We start from the raw sequence: 26,611 nt of genomic DNA on the forward strand, positions 1-26,611 counted from the left end.
TGTGCATATATAACCACGTTTAAAAACACACCAATTTCATATTAATAATGAATCTACATTATCATAGAAATAAAACAAAATTGAAAGGGCTTGAATGAATTAAATGGAATTACAACTTCAAATATTCAAATATTCTCTATTATATATTTGGTCTTAGTTTTCCATGATGAAGATGGAAAATGTAATTATAATCATTGAAATGTGAAAATGAAAGGTTTAAAAGGCTCTGGTGAATATTGGCTTGCAGATTATAAATGTGTGTGAACGTTGCTCAGAAGAAAGCACTGAACTGAAGCTCTGGTTTTTAAATATCGGACTCGTACTGTTACATCTCTGTCAGTCCTCTCGGGGATGGATGATGAAAACAAGAATCAGACGATACAGAAAAACAACAATAGTTTATTTTAACCATATTTTGTGTATGAACTACAAACTCTGGTCTCTATAATCGATCTCCATATCTTTTTAAAGGTCATGAAAGAATGCTTACATGAAAATCAATCTCTTATTCTTTTACAGCATGTTTCTCTTTTTCACTTTTAGAACAGGTTGTTGGCACATGTAAAATCAAAATTTAAAAAAAAATTGTTTTTGTTTAGTTTTATTCTCAAAATGATTTTTTTTTTTGTTTTAAATATAAATCTACAACTAGAACAGCATTCCCTCTCGGAAAAATAAAATAAAATAATGTGGGAAAAAAAAAGAACATTGACCAAAAATATTTAGATATCTTACATACATGAGACAGCTCGACTAAAATGCAACTAATTTACCATTTAAATTTTCAGACGATTTACCTCCAACTAAAGGCAAAAAAGGGGAAGATGGTTACACTCTCTTATGTCAACTGAGTAGAACTGTGATCCACATCCCGTCACCGGGAACTTAAACACAGACTTAATGACACACATCCGCGGTCGATGGTTTACAAACGTGCCAGACTCCAAAGAAGTGCAATTATTGGGTGAATGGTGTCATAGGGCCAGAGTCATGTCATTGGGTTTGGACTAAAATCACTTTGGGACCTCTTGTTCTTTAGGAATCTGCCCTCCACACTTTCAGAGATAATACAAATGTTGTGATACATTTGAATTTGATTTAGAATTGTCTTGATCATAAAATCATATTGAAACGTACAATTTGTTTTCCATACAGAGTAACTACAGACGCACTCAATTTTCCCACTGATCATTTCCACAACAGCCTCCATCATAACCAATTAGAATTTTCCTTGGAAGGTAAATCTAGGGGGATGTAGAATGAGACAAAATACATGTTCCACAAATGACCAATGTTGAATGACCAGTGTATCAGGCAAAACATGGAAAGGTAATTTGCTGCAGCGTTTTCACTTAACAGGTTGTAGATATGGATTATTAACATATGCAATTATTGCATCACATATCACAGGAGGACCCAAGGTAATACCAGTCCTGTAGGAGTAGGGCTTTAGATTATTATCTTGTTTCATTCAAGTCTTTTCATACCCAAGAAATGAGATTCTAGGAAGAACTGGTACTGATCATTTTTTTAATTCTCACCAGTACTTGGAATATGCTAAAACAGGAAGCTACAGGAGGAAGCATATTTGTCTTTTAGGTTTTTTGAGTAGGATGCACTCACTTCATGTAAGTTTATGTCCATCCAATGACGTTGTTTTGTTAATTTGTATTATTATATATTATATTTTGCCAGTTTAAACCTGTCCTGTCTGGAGCAAACAAATGAGATGTTAATTATGCAGCAAAAATTGTTTGCAGATTTCATGGTCGATAATTTATTACTACTGTGGAAACCTTTCAGACCCAAGATGTAAGAACATCCAAAACCCACAACTTCCTCTTGTTTTTGGGTGCAGTACCACTTCCAATTTTTCAGGATAGTGCTTTGCATCGTGATTCCACAAAAGAAATTCATGTCACTATCTGTAACAGTATTTTTTATGAGGTATTCTCCTCTGTATACGTCCTCACTGTAACTTAAACCTACAATATAATGTAAAAGACAAATCTGAATGAAACATGACAATAACAAGCTCTTTGTCGCATTTTTACTGTCGGGGGACCAAAGCTGCACTTATCTGCTAAAAATAAAACCTGGAGAATCTGACAAATGTCTGCATAACCTCTATAACCTAATTTCTGCCGCCTGGCACCGTTCTAATGGTGGGGACTTTGAAATGGTTTCCAAGGTATGGGCGCCTGCGGAGCTGTGTCCATCCAAAACCCATGGGCACATCAATTAAAATGGAAATCTTGTTGTCGCTAAGGGGGGGGAGGGGGGGAGAGACAGATGCAACCCACACATCTGGTTGATGCCCGATCCCACACATTCACCCCCAAAGCTTCTTGCAGCATAAGCCCTCCCGCTCGGGGGCCAAGTCCTGTGGTTGGCAGGGGCAGGGTGTGAATCTGGGACTGCCAGGCACTGCCCATGCGGAAATGTGGCACACAGATGACAGGCAATGTGCTCGGACAGCTGTATAAAGGGTTTACGCTCCTTCTCCGGCTCACCGGCCTGCTTCTGACAGCACTCTGTCCTGCAGTGCTGCGGATGAGGTAAAGGGGTCCCCAGCATGAAAAGGTGGCTTCAAAGCAATCGTCTTCACATGCAGCAGCAGTTTCAAAGCATCCTACGTGAAAGGGGAGGCCATTATACACTTGGAATATTCGGAGACAGTGAACCTTTACCAGAGGTTGAGATTATTTTCCAGGACTTTAGATTTTTACATCTTTATTTATATTTTTAGTAACAATCGTCTTAATTCTAAAGAACCCATTAGTGCTGCTCCTGTATCACGACCCCCAGAGATCAGAATTGGTCTTAACACAAGTAGTGACTTTTTCCTTTTCGTTATCAGGTCTCTGAGATGCTTGGGATTTGAGTCAAAACAAGTGGACATGGGGGATAAATTTGTACTTGCACACAAAGACAAATGTTTCTTTCATAGTTTATCTATAGAATTTAATTTGAACTCAAATATGCTTTTAATACCGAGCCTTGACTTGCACAGGAGCAGAATCAGGACGTATTCCACTCATTAAGGATCTTCAGTCTACGGATGACAGTGCAGAGTGCCTAATATGTATGTAAGAGATATAATTAAGTCGTGAATTATGACCAAATTTCGTCACCGACAGTTCTGTCAATCACCGGGAAACAATGAACAAATCATCTTGGTTACAGATGGTCACAAAGATTTCATCACTTAATTCACAGCTGGAGAAAATCAGTAATGTGCTCTAGATTCCTTTCACACGTGGGGAAAACGAGGTTTCTATCTCATCCGATCCTGAAGTCTGCAGTTTACAGGGAAAAAAATAAAAAAAATAAATAATTTGCTTCAACATTTTCTTTGACAGATGCCTCCAAAGCATTTCAAAGCATATTAGTAAACCAAACCCATGAAATGAGAGGGAGAAAAGAAAGACATGAAGTGCTGAAAAAATAATTGCAGAATACAGTTTTTCTTGATTTAACCACAATATTTTTTTCTTAAATAAATAACTTCTGTTTTGTAAAGACACTTTTTGAAACAGTAGACATACCCTAATCCCAAAAGTCAATGAACAAACACCACCAGCCACTGATTTGCCAAAACGCGAGTCTGTTATCTCCACGTTTGAGCCGTAATCCTCACGTCCAGTCATCAGTAATGTCCTGTCAGTCAAGTTTTATGTAATTCCATCAGTTTTATAATGTCTCATTTTGCAAAAGAAAAAGAAAAAAGTATTAGATTTGGGTCTCTTGTACATTGTCTTTTGAGCTGGCCCGGATTAACAAAGGTTCGTGCGCTGAGCTGTGTATGGAGTTCATAGTGGCATGGTTGTACGCACTCTTGTAGGTGTTATAGTGGTTGAGGTGCTCATGCTCAAGAGGAGGCAGAGTCAGGTGGCCCTCCATGCCCGGGCCCCCTGTTACGCAGTCCTCGTCCACGTTAATGATCTCAATAGTGCGTGTGGGTGCGTGGTGGTTCTGCTGGTGGTGCTGTTTGCGCATCTTGTAGAAGATAATCAACATGACGGCGGCCATCAGCGTGATCGCAACGAAGCAGCCGATGATGATCTTGGTCGTCTTCATCACCTCATCCAAGCCGTTGAGTAAGCCATCCCCGCCCAGCTCCGTGACGGGGATCGTGTAAGTCTTCTCCGTGGCGCGGGTGAAGAGCGTGGTCCGCAACGTGGTGGTCGTCGTTGACGTGGCTGAAACGGACTCCCATGCCCCAGCTGAGGGGGTGGGGCCCACCTTCTGCTGCACACTGGTGGTGAAGCCTTCATTGTGTGGCGTCTCTATGGTCTCCACTGTTACCGTGGTGAAGTAGCTGAAGCTGCTGTTCTCTGTCGAGGACACGTTGAGTGTGGCGGAGGCTGTCGTGTTACCTGCAGAATTACTGACCATACACGTATATGTGCCTGTGTCCTGCATGGTGACATTAGTGAAGTTCAGCGTGCCGTCATTCAGCACAGAGATTCTGATCTTGTACGCTCCGTGTGTCATGACGGAGCCGTTCGGCGTAATCCAGCTTACAGAGGTCAGGGAGCTGGCTCTGCATTTCAACTCTGCAGCGCTCCCCTCTGTCACATTTAGGTCTGTGGGAGGCTCCACAATAACAGGAGCATAACAGTGAAAGTAGTTCTGGTCCAGCTCACCAATGTACCGTCCCTTGTGGTGGGTGGGTGAGCTGCAGCGGGCACAGCAGCTAGTGTTTGCTGGGACCATCTCTTTGAGCCACCAGCTCAGCCAGAGGATGTCACAGTTACAATTCCAGGGGTTGTGGTGCAAGTGCACCCTCTCCAGGTGATGTAAAGGAGTGAAGAGATCATGGGGCAACAGGGTAAGGTTGTTGTGGGCTAGATTGAGCTCCACTAGCGACTGTAGGTCATCAAAAGAGTTCCTTTCTATGATCTGGATCTGGGCATGCATCATCCACAGCTTTTGCAAATGGATGAGTCCTTTAAAAGAGCCAGGCCGGATGACAGATAGCTGGTTCCCCGACATCTCCAGTTCATCCAGCTTCACCAGGGGAATAAGGTTGGGAATTTCCTTCAGATTGCACATTCCCAGGTTTAAGTAGCGTAGATTGCTCAGCCCTTCAAAGGCCCCCTCAGAAATGTAGGAGAGCCGCTTGAGCTCCCCGAGGTCCAGCCGCCGTAATGAGGGCACTCTGTTGAAAGCATAGGAGGGAATGCTCTCCACGGGGTTATTCCTCAGCCAAAGCTCCTTAAGTTTGGACAGGTACTCAAATGCCCCGTTTGGGATGGTGGTGAGGCGGTTATCAAAAAGCTCCAAGGTATTGAGGCTGGCCAGTCCATTGAAGGCACCCAGCTCAATTTTGCGTATGTGGTTTTTGCTCAGCTGCAGGATCTCCAGATGTCTCAGATGCTTGAAGCTGTCCACCTTTATGACCTGAATGAGGTTTTCTTGCAGATTCAGGTAGCGCGTGTTTGTCGAGATGCCATCGGGGACGTCCCGCAGGCCCCGGCGGGTGCAGATGACTTTGCTGAACTGGTTACTACAGGAGCAGACAGAGGGGCACGTCTGAGCACGTACCAGCCCTGCCACCACCAGCAGCTGGAGGGCCAGAAGCAGCACGAGCAAAGGGTCGGACAAGGCCCGGTTCCACCTAGGACCTCGCATCATCTGCTGCTGCTGATAGGAGGTCATCTTGTTTAACATTCATAATTCGTTGACTGGTCTTCCACTCTTTGGAAAGAGGATTTGGGCCCACTGGAACAAAATGAGAGACAGAAGAGAGAGGAGATACATGAGTAAATTGAATGTATTTGTCTACTTTGCAATGGATTTACAGTATAAACAATTGTAATCCCCAAAAAGGTTTTCATCAAACAATATTCTTTAGACGTGTGTATCTGTTGTTGCATAGAAAGATGGCACTGTCCACCAATACACAGAAAGTTGCCTCTTGATTGAGTGCCTCATATCACACTCTGTTTATGGCTGTACAGTATCTGTCGCAGACTATAATAATCACACACATATACCCTGGACCCGTACACACAAAGTTGCATCTTGATTGAGTGCCCTATATCCCATTCTGTTTTCTGGGTGCACTGTCCTTGCACTCTCAATCTCAGTCACATAAAACAAAATCACAATGAAGCCGCCAACTTCTGCGCTGCACCTCTGCAGGAGGAGGAAAGGAGGAAAGGAGGGAGGGAAGACAAGCAGCTATGACTGCTGTGTCCTGTGATTTATATTTGAGACGGGGGGGGGACATTAATAATAAGGACGCTCGTCAGGATGCCACCCACCAGTCCTTCCATCAAGTTGAGATATCTGGAAAGGTCTGATTACAAGTCACAGTTCCTCAGAGGCATGTGTGCAACAGGAATGTGAAACAAGCAAGGCAAAATTAAACGGGAGGGGGGGTTGTTTGAGGAAACAGTTGACATTTGAGAAAAATCATATTCCCAGAATACTAAGTAACTAATTGCATAGACTTTAATTATTGAGCTGGGTGAATGCTGATCACTATAAGTTGCATGTTTTTCTCATATTATTGATCTCTCCTTTGATACCATCTTGTTTTTTGCATTCTATCCTATATTTGATAGTTAACTGGGAAGAGACTGGATTCAATGGGAGAGGGAAGAGGTTCAGGGAGAGATTCAGCCAAGGTCCACGGCTGTAATCAAGCTGTATTTCATATTTTATTTGTATTTCGTGCTGTAGCTATGTTTTGTTGACCTACAAATAGCTACAGTACAGTTCCAAATTTGATTTATGGCTTCACATCTCCATTTCCAATAAAGAAACAAAATAATCACATGAGCCCTCAGAGACACAGGCTCTGAGGGCTCATAGAACAAAACAGTCGTATTTTCGTGAGGAAATCAACAATTAACACTGTTATTCTCTGCACAGAGTCTGTTGTCACTGAAATTGAACAGAAATTAACACAATTCTGCAGTGTTACGATGAATGTATGTCACTTGCTGTAAATAGATCAGAATCCCTTTTCAATGTTGATCTGTAATAATAATATGTGACAATGTGCTGACAGTAAAGTGCCATGTGTTTAAGAGTTTAGCTATGATGCGAGTGGATGTGTGTCACAAGTTGTGGCTTTAAATAGTTATAAACCACTGTTCCTGCAGTTTACATATAATAGCAACTCATTCTATTAAATGTTGGAATGACTTTATGAATGATTTCCTCACGTAGAGAATATTATGCAGCTGTCAGCAAGTAGTACAAGACAATACCATGGGTGAAGTATTTCCATCTTCATTAGTCAACATTAGATTAGTAGAATCAGGTTAAAGGCTAACATGCTAACATAAGCTACCAGCAGCTATCGGCAACATTTAAGGTGGAATGGTTTGAAGCGTTTCAAATATTGATTTGAATTTCAACCATATTATGTAAACTGCAAATGTTCTATTTCTCTCGTGGCGGAGTGTCGTTCCAGTGAGCTCCAGCAGCAAGACACCCATGGTGCTGACCCACTTTCACACAACAAAACAAAAAAAGATTTTGCAACCTCACTTTGAAATATTTTTAACAGTGTCACCGCATAAACACGGCAGCTGGTTTTGGAACAGAACAGAAGCAACGCGACTGAGGTTGTGGGATTACAGTATTTTCTGCCTCCATACAGTATGTTTGACACAGATTAATCTGCAAAAGAAAGCGCTTCACTTATGAACGTCAGGCTATTACTGTAACTACTGATTAATTGCTTGATTAATGACTCCATTAATTCTTCAATTACAAAATTCAAATTCCAAGCCGCCAAAGCCGGAGGCTGGTGAAAGAAAGTGTTTTCATCCTGGGGACCAGACAAATGTGACAGGGATCAAACGCGAGGCTGAAAGCCCATTTCAAATTACGGCTTTAATTTGTTGGAAATTAAAACCTTTGCACGAAACAATTAAATAAGTTACAATCTAGGGTACGGTAGGATTTTTTTCTTTTCTTTTTGTATTCTACTGACCCTGTCAGAAATAAGAATAATGAAGCTGAACATTTCAGGAATATTTATGGTTACACGTTCATTTTGTCAGACACCGATTTTTCAAGGTGAAGTTATATCAAAAACTTGATCAACTAGAATATATGCTGCATACTCATGATTAGTAAATAACCTCTCAGATAAGAAATCTCTGTATCTCGCTGTTTACTCATCCTCCTTTTCAACAGATCAAACCTTGAAAATACATAAACAATGAATCAGCAAAACAGAATCCAAACTGTGGCAGCAGAAAAGATGAAGTTGATTTACAAAGCAAAACAATACGTCCTCATGCTGACAATGAAAGCATCACAATTGGATTTACGTGGTGCGGTGAAGGAATGAGATGAAGAAGAGATGAGGAGAATGAGATTAAGGATGGAATGTATTTTTTCCCCCCAAAACTTTTGTCCTAACATATTATCAACTGCCAGCCGTCTCTGGTAGGGAGACAGTAAATCATGACCCAGATTAGCAGGATAGAAGACAATCTGCAACAACTCTGAAATGATTTCTGGTTTTTGTAATTGAGATAATTCACACTGAGAATGGCCATAAGGAGGAATTTGGTACATGTCAAATGATTCGAAAATTCCAGCTCGTCACTATAGTTGCCTGCGAGAGGAGGAATGTGTAAAGTCCTTTGTGCTGCGTTAGTACAACGGCTGCACAACATATTAATAAACCTCACAAGTATTTACTGTGGTGAAAACACTGAATATATATTAAATGCAGTGACAGAGTTAAAAGGCCTGGTATGAATGAGCTGTTTAGGTCCATGTACAGGGATCATATGTGGTGCATTACTCATTACATCAGGGTGTAGTCACATCCACCGACCCCTTCACTCCTCATCCCACAAACCATCCTTGAGGATCTGCCATCAGACCACTTAAAGGACGCCAATGGGAATTAGCATTGGCAGCCATAGAAACAAGAAACCCATCTTTTTTTGCATGACACAACTAATCAATACTCATGCTGCATAAATAAAGCAGCTGCCCGGCCTGATATTGTTCAGCTCTCCTGAGCAACGACCACAGTGTTCAGCTCTTCTTACACTTGCATCTAACGACAAATGACTTCAAATCGCTTCAATAACTAAAAGGCTTTGACTATTCTGTAAATCATTTTTTTAATTCCTACATTAATCATATTAATCCTTACATTTTGAAAATGTATTAATTAAAAAAATAGCGTCGTGATGAGAACTGACATAGAGAATGACATATCTGCCTTGTCCATCAGATCACAGGACAAAACAGCATTTCAGGATGTTTATATATATAAAGACAGTCAGTTGTATGTCTAAAAAATATCTGTATTAAGAGGAACCTGAGAAATAATCATCTGACCCTGATAATCATCTGACCCTGACTGAGCTGTGATTAACCCCACCTTCATTTCACCACTGGTATATTTTAAATAAGACATTAAGCTTGTACCAGTCCCATGTTTCGTCCAGCCATTCTTTTTTCTGCTCGAGTGCACAGCTACAAGTCTGCAGCCGGTTTCACCAGTGCACACAGTGTGATCCACAGCAATTTCCACCGGGTCCTAGTCTCAGCCCTTTTCACGGGGCGCTGTAATTCTCCAGCCTGCATCGTATTTTTGCATTTTAAATCAGCCAGAAGAGGCAGAATGAATTATTCAGCAGGACTACAAGAAATTCTAGTGGGGCTAAAGTCCTCTAAAATAGTCCTGATGTAGCTGCTGCCGATTATCTTCTGCTCTCTTTCCGTGGTCAACAAACATTTCCTGTCTTAAGCTTTCCCACACACACATATTCGGAGCTTCACTTGAGAGGTGAGGAGGGAGAGGGAGGCCGCTGCTTCCTTCAGTCAGTTAATGCTTGAGTGCCCGCTGATTATGAACTTTTGTTACTGAAGAGTGACTGACACAGGCTTTGGCTTTCTGTGCGGTATGTAGGGAGAAGGATGATGATTGAGGAGATTGTACAGTGAGAGACGTGTGTGACAGAGGAAGCTTGGCTCGTATGCTATTCTGGAGAAAGAGAGGGAGAGGGTGGGAGGGAGGGAGGGAGATTAATGAGATATAAATCAAATCAGGTCACTTCTTCATAATACCAGCAATCTTGCAACAGCTCCAAATATAAACCAGAATCCTTTATGGATTCCAGTGTGGGAGGGAAACCCACCACGAGCATCTCAAGCCTTCTCCTCACTCCCCTCTCTCTCTCTCTCTCTGCAGCCGCACAGAATTAACATGCAGAACAGTGCAATGAACAGATTAATTAAAGGAAGTCCTCTGCCAGTCCTTTTTTCCCCCCTCATCCTCGTATTTTGCATACAGTGCTTTGTCACTGTTTATCTTGAGCAGTACTTCTGCAGTATGAGGTAGTGACAGGACACAGCATCCCCCCCCCTCCAGCCTGTGTCAGGAGCTGCTGTGTATCTGCTCAGATCGTTGTGTTCATGTTTCCAAGCTGAAAACAACAAGTCGCTCACTCATATTTGCATTTTTGCCTTTTGGCACAGTTTCCCAGTCTTACAAGCTAATTGAAAACACCCCCCTTAGATATGATAAGATAAGATGTACCTGTACTGATTCCCCCGCTGGGGAAATTATGCAGAAATATCACTGATTAGTTGTTTTTACTGACAGCAGCAGACTATTCTGCATTTATTTATTTAATTCTTGTAATTGGTCTTTACTTCATTTATTTGTCTCTATAATCCTTAAAAATTTGTGATTTAAAAAAAAAGAAAGCTTGCTACATACAGTATTTTAGAACTCAAGTAATTCAGTTTAAAATGACCTCATCCAGCTCCAAGCGATAAATGTATTTCTTTAGTTAGATTTCATTAGCAAAGCAGAGAGACAACACACACACACACACACACACACACACACACACACACACACACAAACTATTAATAGTTGTGCTCCACTTGCAGGCCACCTCTTGATCTCTACACATTGCACCAACCGCCTACATTTGTTTAGCAAGTAGTACATTACCTGTACACGATCACTTATTATGCACTAATTTGACGACAGCAACTGTTACTTCTAATGAATCACTGCAGACAGTGTGTTCCACTCGATACTAGTCTTACACAGACTGAGTCACAGGGAAGGTGTTTTTTGTATTTTACAGGTATAACAAGTTAAATGTCTGACACTCAGAAAATGTGCTGCTGTCACATTTTTACAGCTGTTTTCATGAGCTTTTATGATCATTATTTCTTACAGGTGTTTAAACACTGCAGAAGAGTAAATGATCTGTCATTGAGATGCATCACGTAACAGTGCAATTTAAATTTGGGCGTAATAGATACTATGGTGGACATATGTAATAATCCAAAAACATATTGGGCTGTCAGATCAGTTCAGAGCCAAAACTGATACTTGAAGTTGTGGTATCACTGTAGAAAAACTCTTACTGTGCTCGAGCTGCGGCAGCTTAAAAACCTGGTGAAATATATTTCAATTCCATTCACTCCACTCCACTGAGAGTCCGGTCACAGTCAGCGAGAAAGCAGAGAGTGCAGAGAAAAAAGATCTGCTCCTAACTGCGAGCTGATGGTCGCGTTGTAGCTGTTTTTCGGTGTCTCTTGTTTTAACCGGCAGAGTGAAACAGACAGGCCGAGGACTTTGGTGCTAACTAGCCGAGTGTGACAAACTGACAGCTGCTCCCCTGCCCACAGCCCGATATCCTCACACTCACGGCTTGTCTATCTCATCCATAACAAGCTGCTGAAACAAATTTGATTCATCTCCCAAACACTGCTCTTAACAAGCAATTGTTGGAAGAAAATGAATCAGGAAAGCCTGTAGAAATGAAACAGCCGCTCTTAGAGGTTCATAAATTAGCTCATAAAACATTGTCAATTCCAGGATGTGTGCAGATGAAACACTATTGTTTTAAAATATAAGTCCTATATTTGAGAGTAACCGGGGGAAAGTGGTGCATTTGGATCTAGAGGTGTTTTCAATTTCAAATTTTTTACTGATCAATAAGAAAGCGCAGAAGTTACCATAGTAACACTAATTACAACTGTGGTTGAAGAATTCAAATGTTAGCGATATATTCATGAAATAATGAATCATCCTTCATTTTAAAACCATTCTTCTATCCCAGGAAGTAATGGTGCGGGGTTTCGCCTAATTTAATCAAGCAGTAGAGAGTTCTAGTAAAACAGTAGTTATGGTAGTTTGGGGTCAAAGTAATGTTTCAAGGTCTTTTTGGCCCCTGTTAGTCCTGTATTGGGTTCTGCCATTGAATAACATCAGGATCCAACGAGTGACCATGGTTTAACAAAGGTTATTCCATCTGTATAATCGTAGATATTGTCTTTTAATCACAATTTAGACTGGGGGGCATTCCCAGAACATTTGAGTGTATGTACCTGAATGCTAAATGTACAGAGTGGGCTTGAAGTGGTGGTGTAGTATAGTCTCTGTGTATTAATATTACATTATTATATTTAGATAAGACCAGGATGCTCTCCCATATCCACGTCCAGTTAAATGTGTTTTCAAATTGACATTAATCACTGTGTTTTCATAACAGACACTACTTTGTGGGAACAGTGGAAATCGAATACATCCGAGTGAATGGGTAAAACGGATCCATTTATAAACTCAGTGATTTTTAATCCCGCAATATTCTGCAACGTTTCCTTCCTTAATCCATAATACAAAAAATCCCGTCCACACATTGAAGTGCATGTCAGGTTCTGTTGTGGTGCTGTGTAATAACCTTCGCTGGACAGCTTACAGCTCGATGGGAAACGTGGGGGCGAGGCAGGAGTGAAACACACAACCAGAGTCTCCAGTCAGAATAATGTTGCAGATACATGGTACGCAGCCCAAATTTGAATCACCGCACTCAATAAACCAAGTGCCGTGTTTATTGGACTGTGATGATTTAAAAAACCTTACATGAACTTTGGAATTTGGATTTTAAAGGTTGTTAGAGGAAAATAATCATTTGGATACAAATGGGAGTAATGATCCGTTTGGTCATTATTCAGTAATTACATGTTTTGCATTCAGTAGTTCTCTAACTGAAAACATCTCATGCCTCCGTGATGATTTGCATTGAACTGTTGTCAGGATTACAACAGTGACGAGGCGCACACAGTAAGGAGGGACCTCGTTGGGAATATTCATATCATCTGAATGGCATTTAATTAGTTTTGCCGTGTTTTATTCACACCATAAGTTATCTTTTGACAGTGGAGACTACAGCTGAAGGTCACAGGCAACAGGGACACTTAACACTAGGCTTGGTGATCCAGGAAAAGTCCCACCCCCCCATCCAACGTCTGGTCAGAGCTACGCACCCAAAAAACACATGAACACCACCTGACAACTGCTACTGGAAAGTGAAGAGGATTTCTACATATAAGATGAAAGTGTTTCAGAAGTATCTTACCAACCAAACCTTTTAATATAAGAAATAGAACATTTTGAATTAACGAAAGACCTAGATATAAAAAAAAAGGTTAAATTACACCAAGGAGAAGAATTACACTTTTATCTACCCCTCCCTTCCTCCGACAGCTAAACTATGACAGTGCAAATATAGCAAATATTTCTTATCGCAAGGAAAAAATCCTTTCTCGCTGTATGCGCAATGGGTGTGTTAATTTCACAAAACACACTTGTGCAAGTTTCTTACTGGCAAATAATTTGCTTTAAACTCTTAATAAATCTGAAAAGTGAAAGTCAAACAGCTAAGTGCAGTAACAGCAAGCAAACGCTATTTTAAATGGAGCTTTCCCTTTGTTTGATTGAATGTTGAGATGATCTAATGAATGATAACAGCAGAGAATGAGTCAGAAATCCTGGGACTGAACTTCGAGTGCTTCATTATTTCCACTCCCAGTGTTTGGGTTAAGTTCAGGTTGCGAATGGTAGTAAAGGATTAGCTGTCGATTTCTATTTGCACAACCCCCCGTGCTTTTCAATGCAAACGATTTCTTGCTGTACACATTGATGAATCTCTAGTTTTGAACGAGGTCGTTGTCGGTGACGATGGCTTACTCCTGTTATCTGTAGGCAGAGCTGTGTGTGACCAGAGCACGATGGGGACAGTGTATCATCAGGTGCGTGACGGTTCTACACAGAAGGAGCAACTGGCCTCCTCTTCCTCCTCTTCCTCCTCAAACTGAGGACGACCCAGCCGGCAGCAACACATTTCCCTGATGAATGAACCGCAGTCATTTCAATTGGCTTTTTGGGAGAAAAGTGCCCAATCAGGAGCTCGTCTAGTGCCTTGAAAACCCTGTGCAGGGACACATGGGTGAGCATACATCCTCGTGCAATCATCCTGCGCTACTACACTTTAAGAGAGTATCTTTAAACTACGTTTCCGTCCGTAGTGATAGGTGTAAATTAAATATATATTGTCTGCATTTGTATTTAATTAGAATTTTAAGGTTATTTCATTCCCTGTTTTTCCCCGGAGTGCAATCAGTAAAGTTTATCTTATCTCATCTAATCTTAATTTGCTAAATCTGGTGCAGACACTCAACTCTTGTACATTCAGTAAAAGTAAAAGAGAGGTGTCCAGTATGAATTAGGTCATTGGTGCTTCTGATGATTTATTATTAAAATAAAATAGATCTTATGCGTCTTTAGTCCTTCCTATGCAATGTTTTTCACACCATTATTCATATATGTGCATCAGTGGCATGTACTTTCAGCATGTGCAAACTTTCACAAGCTGTGTACAGAACGCGACAGCCTTCTTGGTTCACAGTGAGCAGCGTGTCGGCGGTGGCGAGGAGTCGAGGTGACAAGAGGTATTGATAAAACCATTCGTCACCCTGCGGACATTTCACAGGGGCCCGGGGGCAGAAAATGGCTGCTGACTTCTCTTCAAGGCTGCAGGATGAAAGAGTCGCCACCTTAATGTTGCTGTCAGTCCGCGGTGTCTGGGACAGGTCAGGGTTAGCATGCATCACTCCCGAGGCTGACCGAGCCGCGCAGGGGTCACTCTGAGGCCGTGAACCCGGACGTCCAGGCAGCGCGGTCTCCCCTCCTCCTGATTGAGTCTGAGCTCAAGAGAACACGTGAGATAAGGAGGAGATAGGCGGCGCACTGACGCTATCTCACCGAGCAGAGCAAAATAAAACGGAGGGCTGCAGTGTTGGATATGCTCAAATTAAGTGTCTGCTAAGATTGAGTGTGTGAATTAATTTGTCTGGCTTTCAAGTTCAAATCCTGAACACTCTTAATCCCTTTGGATGGGCCCGATCCAGACGGAAACCACGGGGCTGATTTACAAAAATCAATAGCTGTGGTTTTTACGGTAAGAGAAGTATTACATCACCACAGTGTGTCAGTGAGTTAAAAGAGCAGAACTGGATCAACACCACACCTCTGTTCTCCGGCTCTGAACATATGACTGACTTTTAAGATCGGCTCAGTGTTGAAATGTGCAAGGACACATGCTCGTAATGTCTCCTTGATTGATGTGTCGGTATACGAGTGTCAACATCAGTGGAGACTGAAGGTCAGCAGCACAGAGCCTCAGCCGGGAGAAGGTGACAGTATGAAAAGCAATAAGTGGAGTCAAATGTCAAATAAAATGTGTTGGATGCATTTTACAATGGTAACTGGGGAGTAGTTTGACCCGCAGCTTGTGGAACACATCATTAATAGAGACAGAATTCAATTGTTTATCTTGATTCATGTGAATAGCAACTTGTGCAGTGGTGGTTCTAAACATGGCTGGTTGGGATGGGCTGTTTGCTTGGCCTGTGCTTGATGCTTTCTTTCTGAAATGGTGACAGGCTGTCGTTGAGAACCCTGAAGGCTGCAACGCCGCTGCTGCACAAAGAGCTGTTCACCTGTTTATCCGAAGTTCAGCGAAGCTCCACAGATCATGATCAGAATAACGTAACTTAAGCTCATCAGTCTCTGCCGCCGCCGCTGCTGCTACAGAGTCTGATTATTCAAAGTTTGTTGATATTGTCCAAATCGCACCCAATTCAACATGCGGTTCCTTTAACACTTCATGTGCAAAGTGTGGAGCCGATAAGATCTACGGTTCTCGAGATAAACGAGCTACAGACAGACAGACAGAGATTTCTTAATTAGTTCATATATTAATATATGAATAATTATTTTATTATTATTTAGTATAATAATAGGTATTAGGTAATTAAAATTGGTACAAAAAATGTTTTCATTTTTTATATTTTAGGCTTGGATGTCTGTGGTATGTGTGTGTGTTTGTTGTGTGTTTGGCTCTGCAAGTCACTACAGAAATGCCGATAAACAGAGTACAGTAGTTTGCCCAATTATTTTTAATGAAGTGTGGAATTTGTATGAAAACTATCTAAGATCAGACAAGTTTTATTCATAGCAACAACCATCATCTTTCTCTTTCCGATCATATTCACACAAGAAAGTACGATCAGACCTGTTGCGTAATCTTTTCATCACTTACTAATGTTTACTTTTATGACCTCTCGATATAGACTATAATTGTATTCATAGGCGGTGCCAAGTCATCATGCTTAGAGATGGTAAAAGTCTGCTGGGGATGGGGGGGTTGTTAGAGGTTGCAGAGCAGCCCGATGTGAAAACACAACATGATGAAGTTGTTTATATGATCCCATCAGTCTAATGCTTTTTTAAGTTCAAATTGTCACATCACATCTCAGAATGTGAGGGGACCGTGTGAGCGTTGAGGTATTTCTAAAGGATAAAACACAGCTGAAAACTGAATGAAGCTCCGCGAAGCCCCTGGATTAAAGAGTTGAGTCTGAGGCTGCGGATTAATTAACGTGTGAGTCCTGCTGCCTTCATGTGGCTGCGTGGATCTAATGACCTGAAGGAAGGTTGTCACGCAGTGTGAGGCAGCTGTGAACAGCAGAGTTTGACAGAATCTATCGTATTACTTTATAAATGAATACAGACGATTTAACCCATTTAACCACATTCAACTTTATAATGGTATGCCAATTTAAAGACATCTGGAGTGTTTGATTGAAATAACCTGTTAAAATATCTGACATGGAGAGTGGAAGGACGTCAGAAACAGATTCTGCTGGAGCACATAGAAGTCAGTGGCTGATCTAAGATTTTTCTGGACCATAAGGGGGCCACAATTCACACAGAGAGGCCAATTATAAGTCCAGCATCAATGGACAATTCCTGACACACACACACACCCACACACCCACACAAGAGGTGTGGTCCACTTGCAGAACTACAAAGTCACCAACATCTATCACACCTTATCATAATTTATGATGCATTACGCCAGGTTAAAAAAGACAGTGTAGCCCTCATCATGAAGGCTAATGTATTTTTATGAGAGAGAGAGAGAGAGAGAGAGAGAGAGGCTGGCAGAGTGCAGGTCGGGCTCAGGTTCAGGTAATTGATTAACACTTCTTTTTGTGGGTCAGGTGTTGCAGATTGACTTTCATAATGTGTCGGGTGGGTGCAGGTATTAAAAGACCCTGACCAGCATCTCATTACAGCCTGTTAGCGTTTTCCATCCTAACAACAATCAGCAAGCGGAGTAATACACAAAAACATTAGTAGATGATACTAGTATATTAAGATAATAATGTGTACTAAAGTATAACTTCCATAATTATTCTGGGTAAGCTAATCCTCTCCTCATCTCTTATTAGCGCCACCTATGATTGTTTTACAAGAATTTCCCAATTGTCATACATCCTGTCACCAAACATCAACTGGTGATAATACTCTAAATTATTTTAATTAAAAGTATGAGCTAATTAAATGGATGTGTGTCTCCACTGAAATAGAGAGAATGGAGAGTGATACTCATCTTAAACAGCATTCTAACTTTCTGCAGCTGTAAAGGAACACAGGATATTAAACTGTCCTTGTTTTTTAATCCATCACATTACTCTGTAATTAAATGATGCCGAAATTAAAGTGAAGAACCGTGAAGCTCGGATTCTGGAAACAGACGTTCCTCTGTGCACAGAAGTATCTGTAAATCACATTTACTCTATTTACCACCAGTGAATACACAAAGGCAGGTGTATAACACTAACATTTTTCAGAAATGTGTTGCCGAAGGAAAAGGCTACATTTTATAAGAAATAAAAAACAAACATATGAATCAATTGAACAAATTCAATATAATTTCCATGAAGAAACTCAATATCCCATCCCACTGGGACGGATATACAGGGAGGATCAAATCCGAGAGAAACACCACATGAAAAGGAGCTTTGAAGTAAGTGAATCACAAAAGCAACTATTCATGCGAGTCATATCAAATAAGTTGAAAGCCATTAGGCTTCTAAAGAGGTCTGACAATCATCACTTTTATATGGGAGTTTTCAAAGCAACAGGATGGAGCTAACAAAGAGAGTCTAATGTACAGCAGCACAAGAAGAGGAAAAACTCCAGAGTGATTTATTGTGGAGAGGATAATAGATGCAAAGATTATGACAACATATGGCCGACACAGACAAACAGTATAATCAGCGTAGAGGAACAGTGTTTGCGAGTGGAAGCTCCCTGAGACTGTGACAGTGGTTCACACCAAAGCAGTGAAGCAGACGTGTGGTGGAAGTTACACACATGAGCTGCAGCTGTTCACACCAGAGGCGTAACTCTGTGAGCCGGCCGGCAGCCCTCTTTGGAGAAAGAGAAGAAAAACACACAATCGCCTGACACCAAGGTGAAAATAGACTTCTTACAATGTGAGCAGAGGTGGGCAGAAACACTGCTGCGAGTCATAAAGTTCTTATTTTTCCACTTAGATAACTTTATATTGTTCTTTTTTCTTTCCATTTTCTCTGCAGACCATCTCCGACATCGCAGTAACCGCACGCTGCTTCTCTTTCAGACCTGCGCTGCGATCGGGTGAAGTCGATAACACAGAGTCTCTCCCTCTCCGTCCATTTCGATCAATCAAATACAGTCTGAACACCAAATTCCTCCGAATAACAAAGCTGCTCTATTTTTTAGTAGAAGACGTTCCTAATTTTTAAAGTCCACTGCACTCGACAATACTTATGATACAGCTGAAGATTTATGGGGTGTATATGTTAATCTGCACCACATCTGGATGACTGCAGCGTATATCTGCAACACGCAGAACACTAACAGAACTTCAAATTAGAGCTAAAACTCAAAGCTATGGCCTCACCAATAAATCAACTCAGACTTGGTTTTCTACTGTCTCACAAAATCACCATACACAGTTGTGGCCTTGGATAAAAAACTGTTTCAACAGAGCAGGCATGTCGTTTTCAAACAGCTTATATTCAAGGCTAAATACACAAAGAGCAACAAAAATGTTGAAAATAGTTTTAATAGTAGTTGTTTTTTTCTGTGAGCTGAGTTTACGTGTGAGAGCGTTCACGGCGTGCCCACAATCCTGTTAATCACTGTTGTGGATGTGTGGTTATTCATCTTGGGGGAGTCGTTAGATTCAATAATTGCTCTGCGTGATCGTAAAACAGGCGAAAGGAAGTGAGGACCAAGTGCCCCTCATAGTGCAACTGCCAAAAAAAGACTAGTGTTCAAAATATTCACTCTTGATAGGTTGAACAGAGAATAACTTGAACAGACTAAGAAGGGTAGCCCATGTGAAACTGGGCAACTTAACCCCTATATGTTAATTGGAGGTGTCATTGTATGTTGTCCCCAGTGACTGTACATACAGGTGGATGACTGTAGAACTGCAACCCCATATAGGGTTGGGGGAAACTTGAAACAAAGGGAGGTGAAGAAGCAGGAGTAGATTGGGGGAAGGTGCTTTTGTTTATAAACAAAAATTGACTACAAAAAAAAGGTAAAACAAACCTCAGGTGTATCCAACAAAACTAAATAATACTAAGGGCAAAACAAGAACAAAACTAAGCAGAAAGTTAAGTGAAGAAACCGCAATTAACATTATGAACACAAGATTAAGTCGGGATTCTGCTGACCTGACGATTCTATCTATATATATATTGCACGATGACTTGGCTAACTTGACTAAAGTGTAACATAACGCAGTGCACTCCTTTCTCATCCATCCCCTGATCAGGATCCACACCCGAGTTTAATGAGTTCTCTCCTGACCCATATCACAACACACTAAATAATCCTGCTAACTAACTAATAGTCTAACAAATGCAGATGAAAGCATAAACCTTGACGGAGGTAAATACCCAGATATGGCTGCTGCCACTTTCGAGATCCACAGAGGCCGTGGTTACCCCTTTTTATACTTATAATCTGTATTTATAAGTTTGTTTTTTTTTTACAATAACATTGGGCTGAAGGGTAATCCCAGTAAACACGGAGCTATGACAGAAAAACCCGTTGGTGATTTTCCAATCCGCTTGAATTAGACACCTCTGGACTGTGGCGTGTTCCCACATTTTAAGAAGTGTACCAGCAGTAGTTTGCTGTGATAATGAGGATGATTTATTTGGGCTGAAGAGGTCCGTTCTCAGAGAAAACGCCGGCTGGAAGACGCAGGTGCATCCACATCGGAGTAGTTCATTCTTTATCTGTGGCTCTCAATAAACGGTAACCCTCGAAAAATGGCTGAATATAATTTGTTTAGAGTGTTTTATATTTACCTCAGGGGCCATGAATACGGTTTGGATTTTGGATAAGTATCTTTTTATGTCTTTCTTTTAATCTGAAAACACAAGAGTGTCTGCACGAGTCCTTTTCACCAGGGGAGAGGGAGAATCTGTTTTTTTAGTTCATTCAGCTCTTACCTGCCAATTCAATCACAGTTCCAAGGCGTTCTGATCATCCTCATGTTCACAACCAATCCACCGTAAGTCAGGCCCTGAAAAGACAAGGGGAGGAATGTAAGAAGGCTTGAAAATAGATAACACATTTACACTGATGCAGTTTGTAGGGCACTTTCTGTTACTCTGCGGAGTACAGCGCATAAATAATGCACTGTTTTGGAAAGATTATGATGTATCTACTCATCTACCAAAAATGCAATCTTTAAACCCCCAGGACAAAGTACATCTAATTCAAAATTCTCTTTACTGTTTCTAAATAATCATTGAGTCATCCTGTTAGTTTTCCTTTCAACCACTTCCTCAGCACTCTGCTGATGCTGATATTTTAGGGCCTTTGAGAACCTCTATCTAACAAGAGGGGCTTTACAGTCTGCTACTGTAAGTTCGGAAAGAGCTCATTCCCCCGGAGACAAGGGGACAGTCGAAGCCATAAAGCCTCACCGACACGCGCACATACACAGCCTGTGCACACAGATATATATATATATACGTGCACGCACAACACAGACGATGGCCCCTGCTGAATAAATTATGGGGACAAAAGCAAATGGAGATAAAGCTCTCCATCTCGCCTGCCATCCATTAGCGCAGTGCAGGAACTGCGAGTGCAAATAAGTGTGTGTTTGATCCAGTGGAACATGGTTGTGTGGGCCGATCATGAGCCCAGACTTTTCTTTAAGATAACGGTTTGGACGTCTCTGTTTCCACATTGAGCTGCCATTACGTCCACATGACCAGCGGCTAATGGCCGTAAACACTGCAAACATATCGCTGCCGATCTAATGTGCATCTGATGACAAATGGAGGAGAATAGGAGAGAATTCGGTAGAAAGGGCTTAAACGACGGTTGTCTTTGAAGCAGTCGGTCGGGTTCAAACAAAACAACCCAGAGACAATTCTCATGTCATTTGAGAAACAGTCCGCAGACAATTTTATGTTTTCAGGAGTGTTTTTGCTGAGGTTGGGTCAAGTCTTAAAAGAGTCATGTCTATTATATATAATAATATTCCGCTTTTTATTTGTGTCAATAAATCCCATTAAGAAAACAGAACCAGCACTGCATTAATCGGTGCCTCATTACCTCCCAACACTTCCAGCATGTTTATGAACAAAGCCTGAGCCCCATGTGTTCCTACCGAGGATGTAAATCTTTAGAGAATAGATTGCTTATACTGTATACATTTTCATTTTTTTTAAACAAACTTAAATGTTTTATGTCAAACAGTCGAGGAGTTTATAATAATAGTGAGTAAATAGGAGAGTGTAAGGACAATGCATCAGAGTTTCACCCAAAATAAACTCCGGGGCCCACATTAATCTACGTGAGGGAACATGTCACCCTGTGCAGCAGTGAGGCTCACTGACAATGTTTTTTTTTTTTGTTCTTGGAAAACAATGGAGCTCTGTGGAATAAGCCATTATCGGGCTGTGGATACACACACAACATTTGTTACAAGATTGTTCGAGCGTTTTTCTGGGAATCGGTGACTGGGCCGACTTCAGTTTAAGTCTCATGTCGTGTTCGTACACTACACGCACATACAATGGTATAAGACAATAAGTTGTTTGTGTAATTCAAAGCTGTTTGGTTTAATGTGTACACGTGGACACGGTGAGCGGGTGAAACAAGTGACATAATCAAAACAGGAAGTGAAGTGGAGTAAGCTGAGGAAGGCTCTTCCTCTTGAGTTCGCTAAGAATGACAAATTATACCTGCAAAGCATGATGGATACTGGCTTTGCAGATAATCCTTATCATTGTTGTTATCATCAACCACATCAATTACCACTCTTTCCAAGCACACACACACACACACACACACACACACACACACACACACACACACACACACACACACACACACAAACATTGTTGCAAAGATAATACAACATTATAAAAATGACTATTTCATAAAAATGTCAACACATCTGTTGGTTAAAGCTTCGTACTCATTTGCGGTCCAACCATTTACAGCAATGATAATTGTTGATGCTGCAAATATCATAACTTTGCATCAGTTCAACCAACATAAGATTTGTCATTGTTACTAATGTCACTGTTACTAATGGAAAGTCACTCCCAATGCAGAGAATCAGCAGATTGGTCCTTGCTGTCCTATGTGCCGGCCAAGATGGAAATCAGAAAAACGCAAACTTCACAAACATGAGGTTTTAGCAATTGACATAACTTGTGCAGAAGAGTTTACGTCACAGCAAGTGCATTTCCAGAAAAATGTCTCTGTCACCTTGTGATTTGCATAGACCACAGGGCAGCATTTATTATCTCATTGCATCTTCAACATCAGTCAGGAGAATAAACCTCGAGTCCTATCTCCGGTGGTCTGAAGGACATCAAAGATCTACTCAGCCATTTTTTACCTCTCTTTTTTATCTCCCATGAACTCACAGAGATAAAGTCCTGCTCAGAAAGAGAAGGCGTCCAACAAATCACGACTGTATGTCAATGCGCCCTCCTCCAGTTCGCAGTGTATTTTGACCCCGCGGGTCACACTACATCACCGGCTGGAAATGACCAGAAATGCATGTCAGGCTGAATCAATTGGATGCACGGCCGCTCGTTCAATCTCGGGGAGGGGATGGTCAGTGCGGTTTGCAGGGTGGTGAGTGGAGGCTCCCACAGGAGCAGTAAGTGCTGAAATCAGCTCAGCTGCGCCTGCCATTTGTCATTATCTAATAGTAAATCCATCTCTGTAGAGGGCCCTCGCTAGGCCACAGCACCGAGTGACCAGACAGTAGGCAACAAGGAAAAGAAGGACAGATAGATGGATGGATAGATGGATAGATAGATAGATAGATAGATAGATAGATAGATAGATTGGTCTGAGGCAGAGAGATCATATCAAGAGGTTTTTAAAAAAAATTATGAAATCTCTATTGTTTCCTTTCACATGATGCAAATGCAAACAGGGATTCAAAGCCATATAAAGAAAATCGAAAAAAAGGCAAGATAAAACAAATGGACGGACTCTAAAGTAGGCATTTAGATGGAATACAATTATCCGGAACAAAGAATGCAGTTTTGTAATTCTCTCAATTACATGATCTGTGACTTTAATTAAATTAGAAGAAAGCTAAATCAGTACTTTAATATGATTTTAATTAATTCACGTCCCAGCCATGTACTCCGTTTGTGGTCTGACAATATGAGAGCTTACGGGCTTTTCTGGCATATTCTGTTTATCTCCGTGCGCTTGTGTGTGTAATTGTACAGGAAGGCATGTGTAATGAATTGACTGTCAATAATAAACTACCACAGACAACAAGACTTTCCCAAAATATACAGATATGCCGCAGCAATGTGTCGTTTAGCCAAAGTGATTCACAGGCAGCAGACATTTTTGCCAGATTTCTTCTTTTTTTTTGGTGGAATTGGCAAAGTGGCGCAAGATGAAGTCTGTTCATTTTAATAGGAGAGCTACATGTGCTCCTTTTCAGACTGACACAAAACACGGCTGTCTACAAGTCCGACGGAATTGAAAGGGCTGTAGGTCTCAAGGATAACAGCGAAACATAATAGAATACAGACTACAGCGTGCGTAGAGCCGTGCCCTACACATTATCCCTGACACACAATTGTTGTCAACACATTTGTTTAAAAGAAAAGGGCTTTCGCAGACGTCGCAGTTCAGCACCGCGGTTTAAAATTCTGCTGCACCAGAGGGATTCTGCCGGGAAACCCATCGCAGAGTGGAATTAGTGCAATCAGGGGAGATATGGAATTAATATGTCTGATTAAGAGCCTGACTGAATTAGCATTTGGAGTCCAAAGAGATTTGGAGCAGGAGGAGACGGGATGAGATATGTTACGAGGAGAGGGAGAAAAAAGGCTGACGGATCGGACGGTGGAGGGGAAAACAAAGACGGGAAGAGGAGAAAAGGTGGATTGACTGAAGAGTTTTATTGCTTTGGCTCTTCGGCTCGGTCTCGTCATGTTGCCTTGATTAATTACCTCTGACAAGGAAATCTTCCCTCTACTCATCTGCTTGCGAAATGGATTCACAGTCACCCTCCTGTCGTTTGGTTTTCCACCGGCATACGTTGTCAGCTGTCAGTTCGTCATGATGCGAGAGGTAATTGGTTTGGCCCCATCAAAAAATTCCGAGCGAGTCTTTGAAGACATGGTGATCTGTTTTGGCGAGGCCCCTGTTATTAGGGATGAGGGAATTACACAGAGATGTTTATAGTCGGGGTGGGGAAGAACACGATGAGGATGACACGGGGAGGGAAATATTCAGACGGAGGTAAATAGGGACACACAGCCCACACTCAGAAGGCGGGGGGGAAATGTCAGGCGAAAGGTAGTTTGAGGAATAGCAGGAGAGATGAAAGACGCCCGACTGCATGGTTCTCGCCAGAGAAGTAAATTACTAATATGAAATCTCTCCCCTGCAATGTGTGGCTCTCATATGAAAGGCTGGCAAAAGCCCCTGAAGAGAAATGCATGAGAGAGGATGCCACGCTAACACAGGGTGACACAGCACGCGTAACACACTAAGCCAATCAGCACATGTAATGCAAATCAATTAAGATTGTTCAATAGGAAGCAAAGTACAACTGACTGCTTCCAGTTCTTCTTTAATATCAAGCACCAAAGGGAAAAAAACTACAGAGAGAGATGATCACTCCTGGAAAACAGAGAATACGACTGAATACGTAAGGGAAGAGGACCGGGCAGAGAGTACAGTGTAATGTGAGAAACCTTGGAGTGGGGGGAAAGGGCAAAAGAAGGTAAAGAAAAGGTTAAGAGGAAAATAGAAATCTTTGGGGAAATGAGTGTGATATGTGAGCGAAGAGGGTGAGACACTAATGGAGGAAAAAAGACAGAAGGAGAGTACTTCTTAGATTATAATTCATCTCATTCCCTAGTGTGATGGACATCATGGTGAGTCCCTGGGTGTGTTATTGTCCAGAATCAGCTGAAGTGGAAGAACCTGCCCCCGACCTTGCCTCTGATTGGCTCGCCCTGATATTCCTCCATCACCTTTCATGCCAAAACCTCCCCGGAACTTGAGATTTCTTTCTTTCTTCTATATTTCCTCAGAATTTACAACAACTCGATTTTTCTTCAGGAATTAAATAGAAGGCTTTAACTGATCCGTGCAGGAACTGACTCCTTGGTAAAGTTGCATTAAGCTGCTTTATGATAAAATGTTCTGATCCAACAATGCTATTAATACAAAACAGAAAACACTAAAACTAACACTAAAAATCTGGATCAGAATTTAATGTTTGTGCGGATTAAGCCGTTTCAGCCAAGCTTTGTCAGTTCAGTTAGATTTTTGTGCTGTTGACAATGACTTCCCTTGATTGATCATTTGGCTCAATATCTTGATGGCTGACTGCCGTGACATTTAATAAACAGCAGATATTCATGGTCTCCAAGGTGTGATTAAGGTTGATTGTGATGACCCCTCTTGACCTTTGGCGTAGCAATAATGTTCTCAAAATTAGCTTTACATATTCATGTTACACATCACAATCCTAATTCTTGTCCCTATGACCTTTCGCCGAGTGTCAATATCCGTCTAAACTGTCTCAGAGGACATATCCACACTAGAGGAAGATGTTTTTCCATTTTAGGCAAATATTAAGTGGTGCTACAATTGAGAGTGAAGATATTGAAATGAATTATCCTCTGGTATAATTTACTTTGGATGTCTGTGATCCTAGAGCATGAGTCTTGTTCTCTGGTGTTTTCTGTGCTTGGATAAATAAAGCTCAACAGCCAAATATTCCCACTTGCAACAAGGCAATATTAAATCCTCATGAACAGACTGCAAAACCATTACTTCACATGTTTGCACTCACAAAAAGATAAACCCTTTGGATTTGAGTGACCCCATGGCCTCCTCTGTCATAACTAAACCTAATACCATACCTAATAC

At 41.4% G+C, this 26,611-nt stretch overlaps 1 protein-coding gene across 1 annotated transcript in view; it reads right to left on the reverse strand.

Annotated features, from left to right (window-relative positions):
* Positions 1-379: 379 nt before the first annotated feature.
* Positions 380-26,611, reverse strand: part of lrrc4ca (leucine rich repeat containing 4C, genome duplicate a) — a 49,590-nt gene continuing 23,358 nt past the window's right edge. Inside the window, exons 2-3 of the mRNA XM_035155801.2 lie at positions 20,668-20,741; positions 380-5,727 (exon numbers count right to left, since the gene is read on the reverse strand). Of these exons, the coding sequence (XP_035011692.1) occupies positions 3,733-5,676 (1,944 nt within the window). The 5' untranslated portion in view covers positions 5,677-5,727; positions 20,668-20,741 and the 3' untranslated portion in view covers positions 380-3,732. The remainder of the gene's footprint in view (positions 5,728-20,667; positions 20,742-26,611) is intronic.

Source organism: Hippoglossus stenolepis, chromosome 5 (genome assembly GCF_022539355.2).
Source record: "Hippoglossus stenolepis isolate QCI-W04-F060 chromosome 5, HSTE1.2, whole genome shotgun sequence".
NCBI classification, from domain to species: Eukaryota; Metazoa; Chordata; class Actinopteri; order Pleuronectiformes; family Pleuronectidae; genus Hippoglossus; species Hippoglossus stenolepis.